This window comes from Pithys albifrons, chromosome 5 (genome assembly GCF_047495875.1).
Source record: "Pithys albifrons albifrons isolate INPA30051 chromosome 5, PitAlb_v1, whole genome shotgun sequence".
Classification (NCBI taxonomy): Eukaryota; Metazoa; Chordata; class Aves; order Passeriformes; family Thamnophilidae; genus Pithys; species Pithys albifrons.
Genome location: NC_092462.1, coordinates 59,680,474 through 59,707,556, shown reverse-complemented (window position 1 = coordinate 59,707,556; position 27,083 = coordinate 59,680,474). Strand labels below are relative to the sequence as shown.

The 27,083-nt window shown below is 37.0% G+C and overlaps 1 protein-coding gene across 2 annotated transcripts; it reads left to right on the top strand.

The window, feature by feature from the left end:
* Nucleotides 1-27,083, top strand: NCAPG (non-SMC condensin I complex subunit G). Of its 2 annotated transcripts, none has more exons than XM_071555216.1 (21): nucleotides 1-144; nucleotides 669-878; nucleotides 1,740-1,968; nucleotides 2,243-2,388; nucleotides 3,297-3,381; nucleotides 6,356-6,548; nucleotides 8,866-9,015; nucleotides 11,371-11,511; nucleotides 12,391-12,514; nucleotides 12,923-13,012; nucleotides 13,166-13,345; nucleotides 13,805-13,915; nucleotides 15,943-16,062; nucleotides 17,592-17,828; nucleotides 18,522-18,703; nucleotides 21,379-21,553; nucleotides 21,982-22,143; nucleotides 22,987-23,158; nucleotides 25,016-25,102; nucleotides 25,533-25,611; nucleotides 26,404-27,083. In XM_071555216.1, exons 1-21 carry the CDS (start codon nucleotides 34-36, stop codon nucleotides 26,528-26,530), a joined length of 3,111 nt encoding a protein of 1,036 aa, XP_071411317.1. In that variant the 5' UTR covers nucleotides 1-33; the 3' UTR covers nucleotides 26,531-27,083. The 2 variants fall into 2 exon arrangements, with proteins under 2 accessions (XP_071411317.1, XP_071411318.1); XM_071555217.1 differs by lacking the exon at nucleotides 1-144 and adding an exon at nucleotides 364-452 and having other exon boundaries at nucleotides 26,404-27,082.

The window sequence follows — 27,083 nt, the reverse complement described above, 5'->3', positions numbered from 1 at the left end:
GTTGCGGGGGGCGGGAGGTGGAGGGGCCCGGCCATGGGCGCCAAGAGGAAACTGCTGCAGCTCCGGGACGCCTTTCAGCTCGCCCAGAAGCCTCAACAGAACCACGCCAAGCTCGTGGTGGCTCTGAAGAGCACCTATGCTCAGGTATGGCTTTCTCGGGGGGAGCTGGCGGCGCTCCGCGGGGGCGGGGCCTGCTCCGCTGCGCTCCCCTAAGGCGAGCGCTGAGGCCCCTGTGTCTGAGGAGAGCACCGCGACTTAAAAAAATCCCCGAACAGCAACAAAAAAACCAACCCCGCTGCTCAGCTGTTCATCACAGTTGCCTCCTGCGAAGGCGGCTGTGTCCGCAGCAGGTACAGATGGTGCTGCTGGAGGGTGTTCGCGTACGCGAGGTGTGTGTGTGACACAGGGCAGCCCTGAGAAGTGTCGATTGCCGTCCTGAAACCTGCCAGCAGGTAAATGTTAACTCCAGGGACGGTCCTGCTGTGCTGTTAAAGCAAAATACTCCGTGAGGAGTGCACGACAGAGGGTGTGCCCTGAGTGAAACCCTTTAAAAATTTAAATGGAAGCTGTCAATTATAAGCTCATTTATTTCATTTTTCTTTGATAACGGCTTTTGAAAGATGAACTGGGTGGTTATCTTTTCTTGTGTTTTGTTTTTTTTTCCTCAGTTGGATGATAAAGAAGACTTTCATGAAAAATTCATTCATTTCCTCAAGTATGCCATGATAATCTACAGGCGGGAGCCAGCAGTGGAACGAGTGATCGATTTTGCAGCTAAATTTGTTACTTCATTCTGTCAGAATGAGAAAGAAGATGATAGTGAGGAGGGAGAAGAAGATAATTTACTTTTGAATTATGTGTTTAAATTTCTGCTTGAGGTACAGTAATGCTAATTATTAAATCTTTAACATAACTAACTGAAACTTCCTGCAGTGGGGAAAACTTGCTGATGCTTGGATAATACAAACTAGAAATTAGAAAGTGAAGGCAAGGCAAAGGTAGTGCCTTATGAGTAAAACCATTCCCCACTTCCCCAACCCCCCAAAACGCACCCCACCCCACAAAATAACCCAACAACTGGGTTGCAAAAGTTAGGCTTTTGAGAAAATGTGAACTGTTCTCATGTCAGATGTGTCACTGCAGGCTTTACTATAGGTACATTTGTAAGCATGACACTGGAAGTTTGTGGAAATGAATCTGTACTTTTTGATGATAACAAAAATACTGAAATATTGAACTTCCATACAAGTGGTGAGACATATGTATTACTCCTTTCTGCTTATTGGTGGGAGTGTTACATGGAAAGAACAACAGTTCCTGTAGCATGAACACGCAAATAGAATTATATATTCTTAAACTAGTGTTTTACTATGGAAAGATTATTGATCAGGACGACATCACTGGTCATCGTTGCTAATGTCTTTCTTTTCTTCTAAGGTTTTGAGGCGGCAGAGCAGTAAATTGGCTCATGCCCTGAAGGCTGCAAGGAGTGCTGCTTCCTCTGAAGGCATTGCTGATTTGCTGAGGAGCCACCAATACAGGCCATGGGCCATAACTGTCTTCCAGTTCTATGGCTTTTTAGTCTTATTAAAAATAAATAGGAAAACCTTTTGAAACATAGAAGTGCAAATATCATTTACTCCATAAAATATTAGCTACTTACATGTGTGCATTAAGAGCTTTATGTTGAAAATGAGAAAAGTGTGATCATAACTATACATTTTTTTCCTTTTCCCAAGTCTCACAAGGCAAACAGCCACGCAGTTCGGTTTCGAACATGCCAGCTTGTTAACAAGATCTTGGGAAGCATGCCAGAGAATGCCCAGATTGATGATGACCTATTTGATAAAATTAATGATGCTATGCTGATTAGACTTAAAGATAAATTTTCTAATGTGAGAATTCAAGCTGTCTTGGCCCTGTCGAGGCTTCAAGATCCTAAGGATGAAAACTGTCCTGTTGTTAATAGTAAGTAGTAGTGATCTTTTTCTTCTGTCTAAGAACATTTGTTGATTTACATTACTTGAAAGCACTTTTAAGCTTTTTTTTTTAAAGCATTGAGTAAATAGATGAATGTTAGACGATATTCTTGTAATAATTAATAAACTGTGGCATTCTTTCCCAGAGGAGGTTTGCAAGAGCTGAGTTTGTGTGTGGTTTTTCTTGTTTTGTCAGTATTTTCTGTTTTTCTACAATGTTTCAAACTTTTATGAAAATATTATTATGACTATTTTATTTTTAGTTTACAACACTTTGCTTGAAAATGATTCAAACTCAGAGGTGAGACGGGCAGTGCTGTCGTGCATCGCTCCGTCCGCAAGGACTTTGCCAGTAATTGTGGGCCGCACTAAGGACGTCAAGGAAGCTGTCAGGAAGCTGGCATATGAGGTAAATTGGATCACTTAACATTCATTTCAAAGGCTGACTTAATAAATGATTTAAAGCTTTCTTCCTGTATTTCACTGGTTAAACAGAACAGTTTTTCATTTAGATTTTGAGGGGGAGCAATTTAATACCAGTTTTCTGCTTAAAACCCCTGAACTTGACTGCAGAACTTGCTTGACAGAAATTACTTTTGTGATAGGATTTATCTCTTGAGGATCAGATAGTAAAAGTATAAATTATGGACATAATCTGTTGGGTTTTATGTATGCATTTTGTGATGTTTGTGAAGCAAATTTCCTTCTTTGTTATTACATGATATATATTAAGTAAAGATGGGACCACACCAGTAGTAAAAAATTGTATATTTTTGGTATTCCGCTTTTGAGAAGTATCAACACTTACTTATGTTTACATGTAGAGTAAGGAAGGTGTGCTAACACATCTGTTTCTTTTGCAGGCATCTTAGGCAAGGTCTTGAAACAAAATATTCAGTTTTTTCATACAGAACCATCTTCTGCTCTTTGTTAACTTGGGTTAAGTTATGTTTTTTAACTGCATCTCTGTGTTATTAGGCTGTAAGAAAAGTCCATACTTCAGTAGTTTATTGCAGGTATTGCTCTTGATGCTTTAAAGAGAGAAGAATAATTTTCATATGCAGGTGTTGTATTCAAGCAGAGCTGATGAGCTTCTCAGCTGTGTTGACTTTCTTGCTTATTTTATTTTACATTTTCTTCTATGCACAAGGATCTGTTGTTAATGTACTGTACAGTGCCAATGGTACAGGTGTTACAGCCCTTATTGATTTAGGATTTCTGTGGGTAGATAAAACTGAGAGTATAAAACAACAGGTAGTTAATGGATTCAGTTGTTATCATTCGTATAAATGCATTTTTTTCTGAATTCTTTTTAAGGTTTTGGCAGAAAAAGTTCACATGAGAGCTCTGTCCATAGCACAGAGAGTAAAATTGTTGCAACAGGGACTTAATGACAGATCTGGTAAGAGATGATGTTTTTCACTATCTCAATACCAATGTTTGAGAGTGTATGGAGGCAATTTATGTGGAAGCTCTAATGGCAATACTAAGAGCTCAAAGGCAATAATGAGGGACCAGGAAATGTTTAAGCGTTGAAATCTGCTTGTTGCTTTGGTTTTCCAGTCCCCTTATAGTGGACAAACCAGAAAGGGATTTCTTCTACCTCACTTGAATTTTATTTTAATGAATCTCCGTTTGACCCTTGTGCATTTCATTATGAAGCAGCTTTATTATTTTTAATGTCTTCTGTATCACTGTATATAAAGAGCCATTCAGAATGTACCTGTAATTGTGTGTGGTGTCATTGCCATCAAAGGTGTCATACATCTGAGGGAGACCATTTTGGTTTGCCTACACAGAACATGTTGCAATAGCAGTAATTACATACATGAATTTCACAACAAAAGCTGCCAGTTTTACTAAATACTGATGTGTAATCCATACACTTTGTTTGGAAACTCTCTACTAAGCTCTGTTGAATTTTACTCTGAGAATTTTACTTGCTGAGTGATGTCCTGCTTGGGAATTGTGAGAATTATGATCTCTGTGGGTATTCACCTAGAAAATGAAACTAAAGTACTGTGTTCATTTGTAAATCAAGCTCTTCAAGGTGTGTCATGCATGCAGTGTTTTTATTGATCTACTTTTCTTTTTGACTAGTTGGAGATCATGTTAATGTGTTGTTGTCTGGAAGGGGAGAGAGAATCAGCTTAGTGCTTTCCTATCCTGTATAGACCTGCACTTAGAAAGAAGCCCTCAATCTGTATGAGTTAGCACTTTGCCACACCTACCCTAAACTTTTCTTTAATAGTCTTATGAGGTTTGTCAAGTTCTGTTTTTGAAGTCCAGCACTGAAAAACCCTTGTTCTGACTTGCTATTTCTTATCAATATATTAGTTTGCTGTTTGACTTAACCAGTTGCTGCTTGTCTGCTGGTTGCCAATCCCCCAGTATTGCTTGGTCTTTGCAGATCCTTCTTTTTCTTAGGGTGAATATGTTTCTGTTTTTTAGTAATCTTTCCAAACTGGGGAGGTGTTTCTGCAGGGCTGGAATCCCTACAGGGAGGAAGCTACCTTTCCTAATTTTTCCTGTGATCCTTCATTTGTCAGGAACAAGGGTTTGTTATATTTCCTTAAAGAGAAAATACAGCCTTTCTACATGGCCCGTTTTTCAGCAACATTGAGGTGTTCAACATGAAAAAGTACCTTCTTTTATGATCAAGGACAGATGCTTTCTCTGTTAGTGTCAATCTCTTCCTTAGGAGGATTCTGCCTCCCAGCTCTTGAGGACTTGCTCTTTTTGTTGGCACCTGGAATCACAGGGGAAGACATCTACCAGGATATGTAGGTTGACTGATGTGATGGATATCATGTGCTCTTTGCTGGGTAAAATGGGTTTATGTTTCAAACTGGCTATTCTGTATTACAAATATTGCAAATTCTATAGCCTTGAATATGTAGATCTTCACTGAATTTGCTCATCTGAGTAACTCTCCAGCTGAGAAGTGAGGAACGTGCTCATAGGAAGTTCCTACGTGGAAGTTTTCCATATTGACTTCAGAACAAGGGTTTTTAATGAAATAAGATCTAGAATATATACTCTAGATTCTGCTTAGTTTTGCTTTTCAGGATGCATTCAGCTGGCAATTCTCCCCTCTGGTTCTGCTAGTTTATGCGCTTTTCACCTTCTTGTAGAGGTTTCTCATTCTTAGGACCTTAATTTAGCTCTTTCAAGACCGTTTTGCCTTTTGAACTCCTGACTATATTGAAGTGCTGTATTTATTACCATCAGTTACATATAAGGGGAAAGATTAGTCTTGTCTCAGTGTGTATGGACTTTATTTGCCTTATATTGGGTATTGTTTTCTAAAAGATGCTTAGACCATATTTGTATTGCTCCCAAGTTCTATTTTCACTCCCACCAGGCTATTGGCCTTTTGACTTCCCTGCTTAAGTCTGTGAGTGCATTAGTGATGTGTGTATTCCAGATGCTCCATAAATACTTTTTGCCTTGATTAAATAGTACTGTATAGATCCAGGAACTACTTGTTCCTTGTGACAGTGGAGAGAGGCAGTTAAAGTATCACTACATAAATTCCATAATCCAGCTGCATAATTGAATTAGCACAAGAATTCTGTGTATCAATTCAATTTGTATCCTGCCTCTAAAAGTGGCCAATTCCTGAAACAGAGCAGGCAGATAACAACACTTACCCAGCATATTTGGGATTGGATCATCTCTCCTGCAAGGACAGGCTGAGGGAGCTGGTGCTGTTGAGCCTTGGAAGTGATGACTGAGAGCAATGTCCGTCAGTGTCTGAAGGGAGGGTGCCAAGGGAATGGAGCCAGGCTCTTTTCAGTGGTGCTGAGCAGTAGGAGAAGGGGCAGTGGGCAGAAACCAAAGCACAGGAGTTCCAGCTGAATATGAGGCAGAACTTTACTGTGTGGGTGACTGTGCACTGAACAGTTTACACAGAGAGGTTGGGGAGTTTCTCCCTGGAAATAATTCAAGTACTATCTGCATGCAATCCTGTGCACCCTGTATGAGCAGGGAGGTTGGACCAGATGACCCACTGGTGGTCCCTTCTAACCTTACCCATTTGACAGGTCTGATTCTGTGAATATTTCCTTGTTCTACAAGAATTTGTAGGTTTCCTGGGTTGTGGTGCTGCCGCCTTTAGAGATGTAAAAGTTTTTTTAATAGAGTTTTTTTTAGTTCCCTGTGAGGGGAAAAATGATATTGCCTCAAAAATGTGGTACACCACAGTTATTCTTGTTAATCTGTTGGCTTTTTTCTTTTTTAAGGTAAGGTTAACAGTAACTGTACAATTTCTTTGCAAAAAGACTTCTGTAGAAAATTCTTTTGTGAAATTATGTTGAAAACCTGGTATTTTTGGACCTTTGTGTTTTAAACCATTGTAATTCCTATATTATTAGATGTTGTTAAGGAGGTAATGAAGAAGAAGCTCCTTCAAGCCTGGTTACAATTCACTGAAGGGGATGTTTTAGAATTGCTTCATCGACTGGATGTAGAAAACTGCCCAGAAGTGGCCATCCCAGTACTAAATGCTATGTTTTCATTATCTCCACTTCAAGATGTTGTTCAGGAGTGTAAAAACCTTGACAGCAGGTATGCAGAGCATTTTTCATTTCCAGCAGATGGATATTTTACATAACAATATAAAGGGTTATATCTAAACAGGGAGTAATTAGTGCCTGTGATAAAAGACTGATACTGTGATGTCTCCCTGGTGTTTGTGTGCTTAAGTGTTTTAGATATACCTTTTTTGTTTTAAAAAAGTCCTATGGTCACTGGCTGAAAATGATTGTGCCCAGATAAACAAGAGGAAAAAAATGTATTTGACTTCTTGTTTCAAGAATACCCCAAAAATCACACTCTTAAATTCTAAAAGTAGGCAGTATATTAATCAGTTATACAAACTTTTATATGAGTAATAGCTTAAGATTCTAATTGGTTTTATTTTCTGTACCTCATACCATAAAGGCAGTGCTCTAGTTTGCACCCACAACTCTGATTTCCTCTTCCTTTAGTGTGGGATACCGAAAAGCTTCTTTTTTTTTCATTTCTTTCTCCCTCTCAGTAATGCTTCTGGTCTTTGTCACACATTTCCTACTCCTCTTTGATTCCCCTCCATGCTTTTTGCTGAGCTCAGAGGCAACACAGTCTGGGGCTGCTTCAGTTATCCAGGGACCGTTTGGAGAATCAGAGTGGAATTACTGAGCTTGTGTCAGTCACATTTTGGAGGTCATTTACTTAATTTAAGAGCTGGACAGAATTTGATGTCTTAGTCTTCTTTCCCTGTGTCAGTGTTTGGTAGCATTTGACTGAGTTTCCTAAATCTTGAAGAAGATAATGTGATGACCATTAAGATCCATAAAGCAAAAACGAAGAGGGGAAGAAAACTACAAATTGAAGTTGTAGGAAATTGCTAAGGGAGGCAAAAAGGTGTGAGAAGAAATGGCTTGAGTTAATTGAGGAAATGAGAGTCGAATGAACAGTGGTAGGGGTCTTGTGTCAGATGATAAAATTAAATGATAAATTGTCACTGATTATAAAATGAAAACAAAATCTTACTCTGTGTTTTGGAAGTAAATGCATAATATCATCATATGAAATCCTTGCATTCTTGTAGTAGCATGACAGATGTTTTGAACTCAGCAGGTACTGCGTGCATTGCCCTCCAAAGCTATAGATAAGGGCTTGTTTGGCTTTAAAAGGATCAATAATGGTGAAATAACTTTCTTACAGCCCCTGGAAATGTGCTAATATTTTAAGAGGTTCAAAAGAGAACTTTCATATAGTTATATGGACATCTCGGTCTGATTTCGATCCTGTACAAAATGAGCCTTCCATTCTGAAAAACTGGGCTGTCTGGGAATTTTTTTCAAGTAGTAGATCTGTTAGACTAAAGACAATTTGAGAAGTAAGTTAAATTATTAGCTCACAATGAGCTCATTATTTAATTTATGGAAACTATTAGGGTTGTTTTTGTATGAGGTTTCTGACTACAAGCCTGAGTGATGCAGTATCAGTATGATAAATGGTTAGATTTTTTTAAGAGTTCTGGGATTTCTGTTTGTTAAATTTACTTCTAGATAAAGACCTATCAGATTAACAAGAAGCCAGTATATGATCAGTTTTCATCTACGTGTTGCATGGGGTTTTTTTTGGCTGGTTTGTTTGTTTTGTATGTGAGGGAGCTAAAACAAAACAAAGATTGTTGATAGTTTGCATGTAAGATGCAATTCAAGGGAATGAAAAGCACCACTGCAGTGATACTGTCTTTTCTGTTTTGAGGTAGAATTAATGCAGAATTTAATGTTCTGCTTCTGAAGACAAAAACTGATTGCTCTGCTTGTCATGGGAAAGAGTAATGAGTCTAACAGGGAGTGGTGATGGAAGATGAGCTTATGGAGATGCTGAGAAGCAGCGGAGTTACTTTTTGCATTTGGCACACTACAATTGTTACTCAGATATTGTGTGAAGGTCTTGTTTTGGGAGTGGAGAAACAATTCAGAGACAGAAGCTGAGGAGTATTTTGATGTGGTAGTTACATTGCTGCAGATTAATTTAGTTTTCCAGACTTGTACAGTGATAACAATGTTTCCTGTAGTTAAAGTCCCTGGGTGGTTACTCTGGGAGGTCTGAAGGGTTGAGCAGAATCTTTCTACAAACTGAGAGACACAGCCTTGAGCTAAAACTCTGAGAAGAACGATGGAGTGAAAGGTTTAGGGAGCTCTGCATCCTTGAGAGAGGAAGTTTTTGGTCAATCTATGACTGTTTCTGTGGGGAATATCTTTGACAGGGTTTTATTTTCATCTTAGGAGGTGATCTTGATTTCTAATTTTCTAGTATTTCTGGGCATTTTTTGTCTTTGACCCTGTTTTATTTCTCTCTTTGTATTTGTTTGGTTATTTTTGTTTAGAAAACTGATTCCACTGGAAGACCTAACACCTGAGAATGTGTTACATTGGAGATGTCTTTGTGAATACGTAAAATCAAAAGGAGAAGAAGGTGAAGACCTACTAGAGCAGCTGTTGCCAGAACCAGCTATATATGCAGATTATTTGTTAAGGTATGTTGTATTTAAGAATAAATATCTTGCCACTAAAATAGATTTCATTTTTTTTAAGGAGAGAGTATTTCTTTTATTCAAACTGTTCACTACTTCAAAGTTGTGCATGATCAATGATTTAGTGATTTTAAGTTTTCTTCCCTTTTTTTAAAAAGACTTGAGAGCACTTAATTCTTTTAAATAAAACCTGTAAACAGTGATTTTATAGCCTAAAAACAATGTTTGGAATTGCCTTTCTCATGAATTATCAGCAACATGGACTGTTAGATCAATAGCATAGAAGTATTATTTAAGATAATAAAGTCATTATTGTGTAATATGCAGCTATTCTTTGTGTACCTGTTGTTATCAGGGTCACTGTGTGTTTGCTAAGAGTTTTCAGAAAGATTTTTAGAGCTTGCAGAAACAGATGCTTGTTTCAGTGTTATAATTTGTGTGAATAAAGTAAAATTTGGGTGCTGTCCCCAAGTGAATTAGTTTTGAAACTGAAACCTCCTTTTTTGCCTGCTCGGGCAGGCAGAGTTCTGAAAACCTTCTGTTTGAAAACAGTGACAGAGCTGCTAAATGAGCCAGTTACAGAACATTTATTTCCTTGGGCCATGCAGGAGGATGGAAATGAATGTTTTGTTAAGTCAATCTTTTTACCAAAGTAAAGAATGATAAATTTCTTTTTTTTTTTTTAATTTTTGTCTTGGTAGGATTGTTTAGTCTTAACAAATTTTGAATGGGATTTATGTATATAAACATGGAGAATGCTGAGAAGTCTTAACTGAGGTATTGTGCTTGTGAAACATAGAGTGAAGCTTCCTGAAATTATTATAAATCACATCTGCTGAGAAATAATTGTATTGATAGATGTTTCCAATTAAAAATACGCATATTTTCTCACTTCACTGGGTGTAGTTTACTAGCAGTACTTACAGAAATAATTGCTACTTTTCAGTGGGGAACATGTTAACATGTTTCATAAACATTTAATAAATGAAGCATCTGTGCTTCCTTAATTTTGAAATGTGTATCCAGTCTGGTGAATGTAAATTTATTCATTCATAATTAATTTACCAGACTGTAAAATATTTATTCTCCAAAAAATTTGTTCTTCAATTGAACATTTATTCTGTTTCCATCCAATCTCACTCAAAATGGCTTCAAGTTGCCTTCCTGTTCAGGGTGAAGCTGAGTGTGGTTAATTAGGTGTGCTAGAACTTGTTTGTGGTATCAGCTGATAAACCCTTCATTGTTGAGCTGTGCCCCCAGTTGTCTGAGGTAAGATTTGCAATTCTACAATCCTCTGGTGTGCAGTGTACAATTGTGCAGGGCACTGAGAGCAGCAGAAGCAGCAGAAAAATGCAAGTCACTGGTACTTAGGAAAATATGCAGGATTGCAAGCTGGGGTTGGTTATTTCACTGTGATCTGGTGTGGGTGACGTTACTGTTAAGGGATCAGAAACACATTTTCATTTCAGATGTCCTAACTTTGAAGAAATTTTAAAATTTGCTAAAATAACAAGCTGTTGCTGAAAAGTATCTGCAAAGCTGTGTAGAAAAAGCTTCTTTTTCACAGCTCTTATCAATTTGAATTATATTTTGTTACATTCTTTTGTTACAATACAGTATTGAATTTCATATATGTTTCACTCCAGATTTTCTGAATGTGCACAACTCTCATTGATAGATACATTTTTAATAAAAGAACAGTGATTCTAGAAAAATAAAGAAATGAAACAAACTGATTACACTTTCCATGCTGTTTGACTGAGCATATATGATAACAGGTTGCTCTTCTGGGGTGATGACAGACTTCATCATGTCCGCTTGCATGATTGTTTTGTATGTTGTCTTGCAGGCAATATAACACTTAGTAGCCTAATATGCAGAAAAATAATAAGAAAAATGGTACATCTATGCATTTATTCCTAAATGCTGCCTTTATTGAATCAGTTGGGTGGGAAGAGACCTCTGAGATCATCAAGTCCAACCCTTATGTGTTGGTACAGAACTGAAATCACACATACAAGTATAACTTGTCATTTTATTTCTTACTGTGTAATGTTCACAAAAGGAATGGGTTTTTTAATAAATTGCATTATTTTTAAACTGTAAATTATTTGGTATAAATAATTTTCTGAAAATATTAATCTAGGAAAAGAACATAAACCTTAATTTTTAAGGTTCATAAGTAATGTAACCACTTGTTTATTCAGGACAAGAAGATGGTAGGATTTTTTGATGGGGGGGAAGGGAGTGCCTTTAGGTACTTGGTTCTGATTTGTTTGAGGTGGTTTGGTTTGGTTTGTTTTTTTACTGTCCAACAGTGATTCTGAATGTAAGTATATCTGTTCTGTTTGGATTCAGTTATCTTCAAAATATACCAGTTCTTACTGAAGAACAAAAGGAAGACTTTAATAGTTTTGAAAACATGATGACAAAAGAATTTATAGGCCAGCAACTGATTCTTATCATCGGCTGCATGGACACCATGGAAGAGGGAGGAAGGTAAACTTAAATTGAATCTGTGCTATTAGTTCTAATGCTTGCTGGAAAAAAAGCAGTCTCTGTAATGGAATTGGTTCTAAAAGTGTGCCAAATACTGTCTGCTTACCTACAGAAAAGGAGGTTTTAATGCAGATTTAACATTGTTTGTGGAGAACAAATTCCGTTGTTCTCATAAGGTATTCTTGAGATTATGAAGTTGCAAGACTGTTTATTTGGAGCAGAGTATATACAGCATAAAAGGAGAAAAATGGGTTACTTTGCAGCACATGACTTGTAGCAAGTAGCCTGTTTGTTCCATCTGTTTTTAAGCCGTATTCTGCTAAGGCCTAAAAGGTCTTGGATGCCAACCTAAATTGGACTGTGTTAACTGAATCATTCCTATAATTTGAATGGCCTTTTGGTGTGAAGTAAGAAGACTGAATAAGTTTGGAAATTCATACTATCACAGGCATTTTGTGAAAAATTGTACTTATGATAATACAAACAGAGCAACAATTTCAAACTCTCAGTGGAATGTGTGTATGTGTGCCAGACTGGCAGGGTAGTTTAACTTGTAATTTTTTTTAGTTGTCAGCCAGATAATTTCTATGAAAGCATTCTACAGTATTGATTCTGTTTTCTTCTGGTGTGACTTTTCTTTGGGTAGTAGTGACACCTAATAAAAAAATCCAGCATTTTATAATCAAGAAAAATCAGGTAAAATTGGGAAAAGACAAACATTGCTAAGAAAGAAAATATATTTAGCAGTAGCTATGGAGAAGTTTCTCTCGTAATTGTATTATAAAGTTTTCATCACAGTAGCTCAAAGATGGTGAGATTAACTCTTAGGTGTTCCATTTTCTTGAATGAGCAAACATTGTGTTTTTTCCTCTAATGCAGACAGCACCTGTTAGTTATTTTACAAAAGATCCTCATTCTACCTGCAACTTCAGCAGCACTTACACCTCTGCTTGTTGAAAGATTACTCAGTATTGTTAAAGATGATGACAAAAGGATTCAAATGGTAAGTAAATCTAAAAGCTTATTTTCTAGGCTTTGCCTTCCCATGTATCTAGCAGCTTTTATGAAGCATTTTAACAGAAATAGCTGGATTTAAAGTATTTTTGTTACCAGTAATTGTTTTTAAAGGATGTGTTCAGATCTAGAGGAGAGAGAGAATACCAGGGACCTGTTGGAGTAGGAACAGCTGAACTTAATGGATAATGTGGTCTTTGCTTTCCCAGCTTAGTGGGAGAAAACACTGGACTTAGGGTCATACTGTCAAATTGAGGGTTTATTTGCAGGGAATTTGAGCTGTTGAGAGAAACTGCACAGATTTTTTCTATATAGTCTTTTAAGTTTGGAAAAGTTAGATGCTTATATGACATCTGAGCTGAAATTAATGGCACTAATACACTGTTTGTAACAACAGATTGCAGAAATTATTTCAGAGGTTCGGGAGCCAATTGTTGCAGTTGACCAGCCTGTTGATGCTGCTGAAATAAGAAAGAGGGAGCTTAAGGTAAGCTCATTAACAAGAACAATATTTCTTTAAGCTAGATGGGTACATCTAGAGTTTTATGTAGTGGGGTATTATTGGCCAGTCTCAGTGGTTTATTGTTGGCCAATACCATGAAGGGTATTATATTAATTTTCTTCTTACTTTGTTTTTTAGTTGGCTGAAATAAAAGTGAAACTTTTTGAAGCAAAACAAGCTTTGGAGGAATGCATTACTCTGCAGGATTTTAATAGAGCATCAGTATTAAAAGAGCAAATAACTGAGTTGGAACACACAAAAAACGAGCTGATTAAAGCAGCAGAGCAACCTGAAATTAAAGAAATGCGTGTGGAGAAGGTCTGTTCTCTTCTTGTATTTCTAAGTGCTGGTTATGATTTAACATTTATTCTTAGTTTTAAAAGAAAGTGTAGCTTGGCCTTGTCTCATCTACATTTTTAGAATTGAAAACAAACACACAGAGTATTAGTATTCTCCTTCAGGTATAGAAGCTGATTGTCTGCTCTAGCAAAAAATGAATTGCAGTTAAACTGTTTTTTTGTCCTTGAGTAGCTAAAGTATTCTAAAAGGGTCTTGTCCTTACTCCTTTTACTCTTAACAAGCTGAAAACATGAAAAGGAATCTGTGCTCATAATAGTTTGTAGACAGATGATGATTAATATTCTTCCACAACAAATGTGTAGTGAACAGGAAATGTTTATTTGGGCAGGGACAAATTATGATTAATGACCCCATTCTTGTTATTACACCTCCATTTTTACTGATAATGTTTTTCTCTTTTCCCTGATCCACTTGAAGAGTGATCCTGAAACACTGTTGAAGTGTCTGATGATGTGTTATGAGCTTCTGAAGGTCATGTCCCTTTCTAAAGGAATCGGTCCAACCATGAATGAAATCATTCAGTCTCTGGTATGTAGGAATAAGAAGTACTGTTCCCATTGTAATGAAAATGGATGCATCGGAGCTGGCCCTTGGATTCTGGCAGGATGGGTTGTGATTATTTCACTATCACTTTGTATCTGTAGTGCAGTGCTTGGTGCTTTTAAGCCCTCTGAGAACCCAGTCAGTGTCTTGGAGGTGAGTGCAGATAATGCTGTTCTGAGCATCTGTGCCAGAACTGGCTGTGGCAGAGAGGAACTAAACTACAGCAGGAATATGATAAATATTGGACTCTTGCGTGACAGTGCTGGACAGGTCTAAGTTGTACTGTGCCAAGTGGGGTGCTTAGATGCCTGCTTACTGCTCTTAATTATTTAGATTTTCTGTAAGCGAAAGTTATAAGAGCTCTAACAGAGAACTGTAATATTTTTGTTTGCTTTGGCTTTATTTTGTTTGTTTATAGTCATAAGCTTTTTATCTCAGAAAGACTGGAACTCATATAGACCTTTCTTTCAATCCATGTACAAGGAAAGATTCCCCCCTCACCCCACTCTGTTTTCTTAGCACTTTTGAAGAGCAAAATATTTTAATGGGAAAATAAGGCAGTGGCATTTTGGCCTCTTGTAGTTTACAAGATATACTTCCTAGTTTCCATTGTGCATACTATGGATTTTAAGATAAACATTCCTGAATATCCCAGGCTCTAAACTGTTACTGAGCATGCCAGCAAAAATGGAAAAAGGTGCCATTGTATGAATGGTGCACCCACATTGGAAAACTCTGCAATTTTGATCTATTTAGAAAATTTATAATTGAAGTTTATATTGGGAGTAGTCAAGAGAAAGGCAGCAAGGAAAAGTATGGAATGGCTTTTACTGCAGAATGTCTAAATAGGTTACCTCTTTGTAACCTGGAGAGGACTTAAGGCTGGGGCTTGAGAGAGGGTGGAAGTGATGAGACATTAGAGAAAGTGTGTAAGGATTGGTTGATCACCCCATAAACCTGTCCATTAGCAAGCTCAAAACAAATGAGTTGCTTCTTCACCTAATACATAATCTGTGCAATTCCTTGTCACGGTGTGTGCATGGTGAATACTTGGACAAATTTCAAGGAAGATTGAGCAAGTTCAAGAATAAATATTCTGAAATGATTAGGTACATAGGAACAGCATTTTAGTGCTGGTGTCTCTCAAGACAAGGGTTTTTAGGATTCTGTTTATATAATTTTTCACAGGAATTTGATCTTTTGATAAGGAGAAAATGGACTGGATGACCTTAGAATGGGAATTCTTAGAATTCAGCTTGCAAAGAAAATTCCTTAAATGTAGTGCAACCCCACCTGATTTGTTGCAGATGTATAGAAGTATTCTTAGAAATACTAATTAGTGTTGTGTATCCCAGAAAGCTTTTTTTTTGGTCTTTCTTTAATTTTCACATGTGTTGTTTATTCCATGTTTATTCCACTTTCCTGTGTCCAGGATCCTGTTTTTGTATTGATGTTCCTGCTGAATTTTTGTGTATGAAGTGATTCGGGATACTCACTTGTGTTTCTTTTTAAACTTGAACTCCTTAGTAAGTGCAAAAATACAAAAAGATGCCATTGTAGTGTTCACACTGTATTTAGCCTGGCTGTTCTATTGTGTGGATTTTTACATTTGTCTTCTCGAAACTATTCCAAGTACATCAAAGTGACATCTGTATTTGGTAACTTGAGTATTGTTTCTCTGTGTCAGTGCTAAATGAAGAAATGTGTAGGTTTGCTGTTGTGTGTTGGTATTTTATTTCAAGGAGTAATCCACTCCATTTTGTTTGAAAAGAAATATTTATTAAATACAACCACAAAAGAAAATAGCCATGTGATTTTTGCTATTATTTTTTGCTGATTTCAAACAGCATACTCAATCTGCTTCTGTTTATATCTAGATAGACAGAGTATTTGGTAGTTGCCCCTTTCCAAACCTGTGTCAAACCAGATTATTTTTAGGGTAAGCACATTTTAGTCAGTTTTATATTGTCAGTTTGTGTTTCAACTCTAAATTCTAATATGATTGTTTTCAGATACTTCCTGGCATAACTAATGTCCATCCAGCTGTGAGAGATATGGCAGTTCTGTGTTTGGGTTGCTGTACCCTTCAGAACAAAGAATTTGCCCAGCAACAGCTTCCATTGCTGTTACAGGTAAAATGTCTGATCAGAAATGGAATGATAGTCTGTGACTTAGTAAATAAAACTAGTCTTGTATCTGTATAGGCTGTTATACATAGTGATGCTGTTTGAGAACCAGCAATTCCTGATTTCCTGAACATCTGGAGAGTGTGGTTTCATGTACATTTTTTGGATGTCTAATGATATTCAAGCTTATATTTTATCTTGGTAGTACCATGCCTTTCCTTTGGAAGGTTGCCTGTTGTCTTGAAAGTTTCTAGGAATTCCTTATCTGTAAGGTCTCACTTTCTCTTCCAAATCTGGTTGAAATCAGTCATGTATTTATGTTACTTAATATAGGAAAGAGAAGCTACAGGATTCTGTAAGACTTCCTTGGGAAACCAAACTAACAGTGTGACTGTGAATGTTTTCACATTTCTGTTGCCTACTCACCTGTGATCTTGGGTGTCTGATGTAATTTCTGAATTACTAATTTTTTTATGGATTAAGAAGGAATTAAGTAGATGATAAAGCAATATTAAAACCAACAAGCAATGCCACAGCCAAACATCTGTGGATATGGAACATGTTGGATGCATCTCCCATCATCTCCCACATCTCCCACCCTTGTGGTAAATGTTCTGATACCAAGCTAATGATATCAAAGATAACACTTGTTAACTTTTTTGACTCTGGAGAGTTGTGTAGGTGGCCATTGTGCTTTATTAAGGGTGTGTTTATGTAGACACTTGAGAAATGACAGCAGATGTTGAGCTGAGATGCTCAGCTAAGACAAGATGGTAGAGCTGTCAGTCACTGTAGTAGGAGAACTTTGGATTCCTAAAAAGTTAGCATATAATATTGGTTTTAATTTACCTTTCAGTATGTCTTATTTAAAAAAAATTGTTTATGGAGGATTTCAGTTGTTTTAGTAACTTAGATTTTAGACTTAGGTAATTATTCCATAGATACTAGACCCCCCAGCCTTTGTTAGGCTGCTATCAGAAGCAGGGTGTTGGACTAAACAGATCTGGAATCTCAAGGCTGACCCACCCACAATGTATGGTTTTACTCAAATGCTAATTTGAACTATAATACATATAGTAATCTATGCAACTGTGACTTCTATTGCTATCTTGCTCCCTGTTGTCTTTTTAAATATTGCTGATTTTCATTAAGCTGTACTTTTTCTAAGCTATATTTCTATAGTACCTGACACTCTGGAACTACCACAGGCAAACAGACTTTGTGTTTGTCCAGTGTCTCTTTGCAAGTTGAACAATGAAATTACATCTCACACATACATGCTCACTCCAATGAGTGAAATTCAATTGATTTCATGTAATGCAAATTGCATAGATAACTTGATAAATTATTTCCCAAACTGTATTATAAATTCAGGTTTAAACTTGTATCACATCTTCCTAAAGACTGAAAGTTGTCTCAAGCATTATAAAAAGTTTCCCAAATTAATAATCTTAAAGCAAAACCAATCTTATGCTGAAGTTTAGCATTGGTGGTCTATTGGAAAATGATGTATGTGTTTTCCTCATTAAATGTAGGTTTTACAAATCGATAATATAAAAGTAAAGCTCAGTGCTTTAAAGGCAATCTTTGATCAACTAATGCTGTTTGGAATTGAGCCTTTTAAAACCAGAAGAGGTAATGACTCTCAAAGTGAAAGTGCACACATTGGAACTGAAAATGGTGAGGATGAAAGTAGAACAACAGAGGAGGAAGAGGAGACTGCCACAATTCACAGCCTTCTGAAGCTGCTTTCTGGTTTCTTAGACAGTGAGGTAAGGATTGCTGTAAAATTTGCCTTAGTTCTGTTTTAAAATTGTTTTTGTGGATGGCTTACCATCCGTATGTGAATATTATGTGATGTGTAATTAAAATTGGCGGTCCCGTGGTGTAAAGGAGAGCACTCCGGACTCTGAATCCCAAGGACCCGAGTTTGAGTCTCAGTGGTGACCATCCCCTGGCAGTTCAATGCCTCCCTGCCATCCCATCCCGTCAGATCTCGGATGCTCAGCAGGGTCAGCCCCGGTTAGTACCGGGTGCTGTGACAGTCCCAAGGACTTCACTGTCACTGTCCAAGCTCGCTCGGCTGTGGCAAATGGACCTCAGGACTTAAACGGTGGGGCCAGTTCTGCACACGCTGAGCCTCACCTAAAACATCCACTGCGCAGGCTGGAAGGGCACACCCACGTGGGGAGAGCCCTTCCCAAATCTGCGTTAGTGAACTCTGGCCATACACACGTAATTAAAATTAAAGGTCTGATGTTAAAATACTTGTCCTAGAAAATAACTACAAGATTGTCACTGATACAGACTAAAAATACTCTTGAGATGACTTTGAAATCTGTGCAGGTGCAAATATATGCATGTAAAGAATTGATCGGCAAGACAGGATGTAGACTGTTACTAGAAAGTATTAGTGAAAAACACTGTGGTTGGCGTGTTGTGTTTGTGATGAGTTCTGTCTCCAGATTTCAGAACTTAGGACAGAAGCCGCAGAAGGCATCGCCAAACTGATGTTCTCTGGGAGGCTGATCAGTGCCAAGTTCCTTTCCCGCCTTGTTTTGTTGTGGTATAATCCTGTGACTGAAGAGGATACTCGGCTTCGACACTGTCTGGGAGTTTTCTTCCCTTTGTTTGCTTATGCAAATAGGTAATGGCCTTTGTAATTTTTTATGTGACAATATACGTTGATCTGGGAGCTTTAGGAACCTTTTTGGTGTTGCACAAGTAGAAATTGCGCAAATACAAATTAGACCTAGAGGTCTAATTCAGCCTCCTATGCCTTTCTTTTGAGAGTACATAATCTCAACCTGTGACTATTCTGAAGACTTCTCGTTAATTCCCTTTTACCCCTGTGGCCTTCCACTTTTTTTTTCTTTCCTAAGCCTGTAATTGAAACTGTTCTCCAAGATACTGAATGAAATATTAATTTAAAAATATGTGCTTTACTTATTTATGCTGTTGAGCACTACAGGTAGGCTTTGAAGTGTCACTAAAAAGCATCTAGCAGGAATGCTTCAAAAGAAAATAATCATTGCCCGGCAGATATCAAAGCAGCCAGCTGGTAGGTTGTGGTTTGGGGTTTGTTTTGGTTTTGAACTAAAGAATTTAAATTCAGAGCAGATTCAAAATCTCCTGTTTATTTTGGTAGTGGACAAAGGAGGTAGAGGGTTTATGTAAGGGAATAGGACCTTAAACAGCAATTCTCACCTGCTGAATGAAAAAAGTGTTTAACCTGCTTTTCAGTTGCTCTTAGTGGTTTTAGTGAGTTAAACAAACTGAGTATGTATTTGCTTTTTATGGTTAAGTTTTAATTTAGGTGTATTATATGCTACCTTATCTATTTTTCAAACCAAATTGAATTAAATTTTTGTGGCCTGTACGTTGCCTCATTAAGAGTAGTAGTTCAAATGGGAGTTGTTTGGAGAGGCAAAAAACCCTAACAAGTGTATTGTGGCTGTTGTCAGGAAAAAAAAAAAGAAAAATACAGAATCTCTTCCAGAATGGGGTTTTCCCTACTTAAGTTCTTTTGAAAATAAGTGGCAGGAAAGCTAATTTCAAATGGTTCCAGTATTCTTGTATGAGGTAATGAATTTTAGCTTTAAACATTGATAATATTTTACTTGTGAATGTTGTCTTCTGATGCTGGGAATTTCTCTTCTTCAAATTTTTTTAATGACTATTCAAATGATTGCCCACCTGAATAATTCTGTGTATTTCCAAGTTATTTGCAAATGAGGCAACTTCTGGCACCTCATAGATCTTTGTCTTGAAAGAATAATATGTATATGTTTTAAGCAAAAATCAGAAAAATCAGTGGAGAAAAAAATTCTTAGTCTGGATTTCTGATTGGGAATCTCTTTAGTTAGGAAATCTCATTTATTTTCAGTTTCAAAACATTATCTGTGTCCTGGATCACAAATGGTCCATTTTAAGATGAATAATTTAGTGTTTTCAGTTACCAATACTGTTTCTTAAGAGATAATTATTAAATACCACATGTAACTGAAACTGTCTGCAAAGTTGCCATTCAGAAAAGGAGAACTGGGGTAATAAATAAGATTTGGCTGAGGTTCATATCTAATTTTTGTACTATCTCTTACTGAATTTTAAGTTTCCTTTTGTTTTCTGGGTGTTGCTCTGTTAACCTGTTAACCCTCTGATCACAGATATAATCAAGAGGCTTACTTTTTGAAATTAAATATTTGAATTCTGAGGAAAAAGTGTTGATGCTGACTTTTTAAAATAATGTCTTGTCAGGACAGTGGCATAGCAGGGACAAGATCTGTAACCACTGAACAGTTCTTCTTTATGGATTTTTTTCTAAAGAGTATTAAACTCTCTGGCAGCCTAAGAGGAGAAAATTCTGCCTGGTGCTTTTATGTTACTAGACTTTTTTTTTTTTACTTCACTTTTAATTTACAGGAAATAATCTGAATGATACTTCAGTTATTCTTGAGCCAATCTAAAGCCTTAAAGCTGCTGGTGAAAGGGAGAGTTCTTGCTTGTGTTGTTTTTTGTAGTGCTCTAAAGGTCTTCTGAATCAGCTGGTTTGGCTCAGTAATCCAGCAGCAAACAATCTGCTATTTTGAAACTATTTGCTTTTTTAGTTTTTTTCCTGTGGTTATTTTGGGTTCAAATAGGAATTTAATAGATACATATCAGAAACAGCAAAGGCTTCACTTCAACTAGTACCTTGTACTTTTCAACACCTTACCTTTTAAATTGTTTTGACAAATCTTGTGGAGCTACACTTTCAGACAACTTCCTGCAGAATCAAGTGCAACATGATTTTTAGGCTTGCTTGGGAGGAGTTACAAACTCTACTGAGAAAAACAGCATGAGTATTTCTTCCAAAAATTTTGTTAGCCACTGTATTTTTTTTTGCCAGACTTCATTGCTTTCTTACACAATGAAAGCTACCCCTAAAGAAAAATGCTAGCAGGAAGGAGGAATGAACAGAAGACAAGAATAACCTAAAAAAAAGATTTAGAGAAATGTATATGTGTACACGTATTCTCTGGTCTCTTAAGAGCAGATATGTCTGTATATATCAGTGAGGTTTTCAGCATTAAGGATGAATGTTCAGACTTTTCAGAGGAAGGAAGTGTTACCTAAAACTTGCTAGCAATACCATGTGCTAAAATTTTCATTTGGTCTGTGAAGCAGTTTTGATATCTTGATCTTTGCTGGCTGTTGCTGTTAAGGTTGGTGGCTCCCACTTGACTTTGACTGATGTATTGTAATGGGTTGGTGAACTTTCATCATGGAAGAGAAAACAGTTTTGTTTTGTTATGCCACTAATATTTGATTCCATTGAAACAGGTCTAACCAGGAATGCTTTGAAGAAGCTTATCTTCCAACTCTGCAAACACTGTTAAATGCTCCTGCAACGTCACCTTTGGCTGAAGTAGACCCCAGTAACGTTTCTGAACTGTTTGTGGACCTGATGAGACCAAGTGCACTGAAACTTCGGGCTAAAAAGTCTCAGGACTATCAGGTACAGGATGTTAAACTGTAGGAAATTAGTACTTGTGTCTAGAGATTAAGGAGTGACCGCCACCCCCTTGCTGAGTTCCACCTGTCTGGGTCTGAGATGCTCAGTGCCAGCAGCTGCATTAAATGAGCACCTGGTCAGGCAGTGAAATCTTTTAGCTTGACACTCGCCCTCCCACCTCACCCCCCCTGCAATCTCCCCACCCTCTTACAGTTAGAAAATGCTAACAGGGCCTTGCATCATGGATAATTGTCTGTACTGGGAAAAGTTTATAGAAATCATTTGGTGTAGTACTGAAAATGGCTGCATTTTAGGACAATGGTTACTCTGTAAATGAGTCAATTAACTGCTTAGATCAGAATGTTCTTACTGCTGTCTCTTGTAAATCATTCCCAACAAAACAGCTGATATCCAATCTCTTTCCTTTGCAGGAGTTTACAGTGCACGATAGTTTAGCCATGAAGATTTGCAATGAAATCCTGACGGACCCCACAGCACCAGAAGTCCGTATTTATGCAAAAGCTTTGAATTCACTGGAACTCAGTAATTCCTCCACAGAGAATCTTCTCATGTTGCTCGATGAGCTTCTAGAGGTAGTACATAAAAAAATGGTTCTTACTTTTTCATTCATTAGCAATCTAATATTCTGATACACTTAAGAATTAAGTGCCTTTTGTTTACTATGATGATGTGACTAGAATTTCTCTTCTAACCCATCTCTGAAAATGAATTTTTGAGTGATTTTACAAAATTCGCTGATAATCACATGATAACCATAGATAGACAGTATAAACAGGGTGGAACAGTGTGCCCAATTGGACACATTGCAGTACAGTAAGATCTTTTGATAACTGTGATGTAGTTAATTTTTTTAAGTTAAAATAAAATTCAGTATTAAGTCTTTTGCAGTTTGAATGGCTTACCTTTAGTTAATTATTAACAGCTGAAATTTTACACCTAAACTTATGATGTAATTGGAAGATCATTAGGCAGCATGAAAAGGGTGCTTGATCTAAGCTTGATTTAAGTGGGAAGGGATTGATTACAAGAGTTTTACTTTAGTGCTTTGATTAATATGGAAAAAAATAAAATTTGGGAGTGTGACAAATGAACACTATGGTATATAAAAGTGTTGAAAAGAATGCTGAATCCACTGTGGATATATCATGCAAAGGTAGCTAGACTCTAAGTCCAGTTGCTTTAATGTTTTTTATGTTTCCTTTAAAAAATCATTAAAAATTAAAAAATTAGGGATTTCAGTAGCTGGTGTTGATGGAGAAAGTGTTTATACTTTCAGCTTGACTGACCATTTTCATGTCACACATTTTATCCTATGTGCAGTAAATTTAACTAATCCTACTAGTAGGTAAATTTCATGGATAAAATGAATAGTTATAAAATTAAGTAGCATTTAACATTAAATATCTCTTCTCCAGAAAGTGAAAGATAAACTCTGTCAAAGAGCTATTGAGAAGATCAAGATGAGCTTGACCAAGGGCCAGAATGTGGGCAAAAACCGCTCTGGAAACACAGAGGAAACAGATCTCTCTGCAAGGACACAGGACACTGACATCACACTGCCTGAAAATACTGTTCACAATGAGGAAGGTAATTTAGGAGGGGTGTTCAGTAGCAGGTGTACAATTCAGTGAATTGTTCAGATGTTGCAAAAATGAGTTTTAGTTTTTCTTGACCGAATGAATACTTTTTGAAAAAAACAGGAAAAGGTAACATAGAGTCAATATGCACAACAATTTAAAATATTTTTAACTTACGTGTTTTCCATTTTGTGTTGCTTTTTGCCCAGATTCTGTCATATCACTCCGGTATGAATAGTGCTGTATTCTGCATCTTAAGCTCTGTTCTGCATCACCTTCTTTTTACCAAAACCAGAACTAAAATGTCCTGTATTGTTTTAAATGTTTGGCACATTCCTCTGCCTGCTAAATACTGATGCTGAGTAACTCATCCTTGGAATGTGACTCGCTAACTTGGAGGAAGAAAGAAGTGCTGGGTGGGTTCCTAGACTTTGCAGTTACCATGCCTGTGGTCCTGCAGGCTGAGTTACAGCAGGACAGAGGCGATACCTTCACTGCTGACACCAGTCTGTCCTTTTTCCAACTCATCTGTTGGAAACACAGTTGTTTCTATTGCTGTTTAAGAGTTTGAAGTAGAAGTAGCTGGAAGGCTTTGCATACACCTCAGCAGTGTACATTGTGCTGGGGGCTCAGAGTTGAATATTTTATTCAACAGAAAAGCAATTGGATGAAACTTACTAGGTTTACTTGCAGCAGCAAAGGAAAAGTATTGACATGGAGTTGTTTTAAGCAGATCATGTGCTATTTTAACATTTTGTTTAATTATTTATATTTTTAGTAAGTTATTTAAAGGCTTTAATCTCTTTTTTTTTCTGGAAGTGTCAATTAGTTTCATTTCTTCTGTCTTCTTTGTTTATGTCTTCAGATATTTCTTGGATGGGAAGTTGGAAGTATGCTTTTGAGCAAATAGTTGCAATGTTTTTGGCTAATATTAATATCTTTCGGTATGAATTTGTCATGAAGAAGGATTTTTTAGCACTTTTGAAAAGCAAGAGGAAAGCATTGTTCCCTTTTCTTCTCTGACCCTTCCCTCAATACATTTGGGATCATTAAAAATTAAGCAGCATTTACTGCTTCAGACTTGTGGGATTTCAGATTTTCAAAGGCTCTGGAACATAAGTCCTGGGAGGAGCAGCTCAGGGAGTTGGGCTGTTGAGTCTGGAGAAAAGGAGGGTCAGAGGGGACCTTACTAATCTCTACAGCTGCCTCAAAGGCGAGGTGGGGATTGGCCTCTTCTCCCACAAAACTAGCAACAGGACAAGGGGAAATGGCCTCAAGTAGTCCTGGGGAGGTTCAGGTTGGGTATTAGGAAAAATTTCTTCACTGGAAGTGATTAAGCATTGGAACAGGCTGCTCAGGGAAGTAGTGGAGTCACCATCCCTGGAAGTGTTCAAAAAACAAGTGGATGTGGCACTTTGTGATATGGCTTAGTTGACAAGGTGGTGTTCAGTCAAAGGTTGGACTTGATGATCTTGCAGGTCTTTTTCAACCCTAAGGCTGCAGTGATTCTGCCCAGTACGATCTTCTCTGTATTTGCAGAAGCTGAGGTTAAACTAACAGGTCTGTAGATCCTGGGTCCTCCCTTGTGCCTTTCTTGTCAGTTGGAATGACACTGGGTAGCTTCCAGTCAGCAGGGACCTCCCCAGACCCCCAGGACTTTCAGGAGAGGATTGAGAAGGGGTCTTGCTATAACATCCACAAGCTGAGTGACATTTAAGGCTTCCTGCCAGCCTTAATATCTAGTTTCTGCTTTAAAGAAAAAGTGGGGTTAGATTATGTGGCTTTTTTATGTAACAGCCAAAATTTAAAATACGGGTACTTAAAATAATTAATTTATGACTTTTGCATGTGCTATTCTGTTTAACAGAAAATAACAAAGATGCTCCTCACACTCCAGTTAATGAAGTTAAAGAAACTGCAAAATTAAAATCCACAAGAGACAAAACTGGCAAAGGTATGCTTGCTCCAGTATTAATTACTTTTAATAAAATAATTTCATACTAACTTTTTATGAATGTCTAGATATAAAAGCCATGTTATAATTTTTACAATTTATTTGTTAAAAGATTAAAGTAATCTGTTCTGTGGAAATTTTTGTGCTGTTAGCCTCACCTAAGTAACACCTGATAAAAAAAAAAAAAAAAAGACCAGCTACAGGATTTCCAGATAATGTGGCCACAGCCATTGGCAGTAACAAACAGGTGTTTCTGGGAGAAGTGGTAAATCGTGGGGGTTTGTTGGTGCTTTTGTTTTGTGACCACATTCTCTCTGTGCTGACTGCGTATTTCTGTGTTTCAATGCAATATCAGTCACTGAAGAAAGACACAAAACTAGTTTAAGAAAAGAAATGGGTTCATGATATGAAAAGACACTTTTGCTTGTAGGACAGCGGAAAGCGGCAGCAGAGGGGAGGTCTGTGAGCAGAAGAAAAACTGGCACAAGTGTAAAATCCGGTCACAAAAGGTAAATCCTTGTTCTCCACCATCAAATGTTTTGCTTTCCCAAACTTGTACCTTTGATATCCTGTGTTCCTAAAACACAGATAAATACTTAGGAAGAAAAAAATTTCTTTGAACTGGTACTTTTTAAACATTGGCAGGATTTGTCAAAGAGCCAGTAGCATTTTTTTAGCATACATTTGGTGTGTTGAGTCAACATATATTCTAGCTGACAAAAGGTAAATTTTTGGTTTACATTATTGCTTTTCTTCCAAGCACTTTTTCTGCTTTTTTTTCTGTTCTATGGAGGAGTAAATTGTTTTTAATTTAAATCCTTTTTCCCCCTCCACAGTCTGTTGGTTGTTTTCCAACATGTAGTTGATAAAAGAAATGACTTCTAGAAATGACTGAGAGTGAATATAGACAATAGATTTCTTCCCTCATGATCTTGTAGGATATAAGCATTAAAACATCATCTTTGTCATTTTTAGCTCTGCTCATTTTTTCTCAAGCAAGTAATCCATGGACTTCAGGGTGACAAGGATTAGTCCACTCCCTTTGCCTATTTGTATTTACTTTGATTTCACCTAATTTTTGGAAGTTATTCTTACTTTGTAACTGCTTTTCACTTGGTTATCTTTACTGACACTGCTCTATCACCTGGAAAACACTTAACATGTTATTCTCGAAAACAAAATAGATATAATTGGTAAAAAGTACTTTTGCTCTTTAAGACCATGTTTCAAGTTTGATAATATGAAAGCTCTTCAGTTTGCTTAGTATTTTTGGCTTTACTTTTAAATATTCTGCATTTCAGTAGTGATAAAGTCCCAGAATTGGTCCCACCGTCAAGTTCAAGGCCTCCAAGACGAGCGAAAACATTGGCACTTGAAAAAACCAGAATGAATCTTTCAAGACTTTTGAATGAGGAAGTGGAGAATTGAAGGCAAAAGGAGAGTGAGTGCCTTTGTCAGTGCTGGTAGTTAACATCAGACTTGAAAAATAAGATATGTTTTTTTTTCCTGTTAGTCATATTTAACTCCTTTTATAATTCTAGATTAGTTTTCTAAAAATAATGCTTTTAATTAATTTCCCAGTATGAAGTTCATCATTCATGTATTAAAAACATATTAAAATATTACCTGAACAAAACTTGGATTTTTTTCTTTTACTTTATAGAGAATGCTGCTTCTTATCTGCAGAGAAAGATTGCTGTTTGTGCAAAGTAGTCCATAGTTAAAGCTGTTTTAATATTTAACATTAGCAGAGGGTTTGACCTGTAGTGGTTGCTTGTGATGGCAGCAATTTTGAATGTACCTTCCCCTATGACACCCACTTTCTTCATTTTATTATAAGGTTTTATAGCAGTAAAACCTTGTCAGCAGACGCACATATTTACTGTTCATGTTAATGTAAAACTGAGTTGATCTCAGTTCTGCTTTCTGCAGTTATGTGTCCAGTCTTACTAAAAAATGTCAAAGTGGTAAAACTGAGTAA

Bases quoted from the DNA above. Each gene is read 5' to 3' on its own strand.
- NCAPG (XM_071555216.1), top strand. From the start codon at position 34: ATGGGCGCCAAGAGGAAACTGCTGCAGCTCCGGGACGCCTTTCAGCTC. The intron at 13,346-13,804 runs GTCTGTTCTCTT...ATCCACTTGAAG, and splicing joins AAGAAATGCGTGTGGAGAAG to AGTGATCCTGAAACACTGTT. The intron at 25,103-25,532 runs GTATGCTTGCTC...TTTTGCTTGTAG, and splicing joins AAGAGACAAAACTGGCAAAG to GACAGCGGAAAGCGGCAGCA.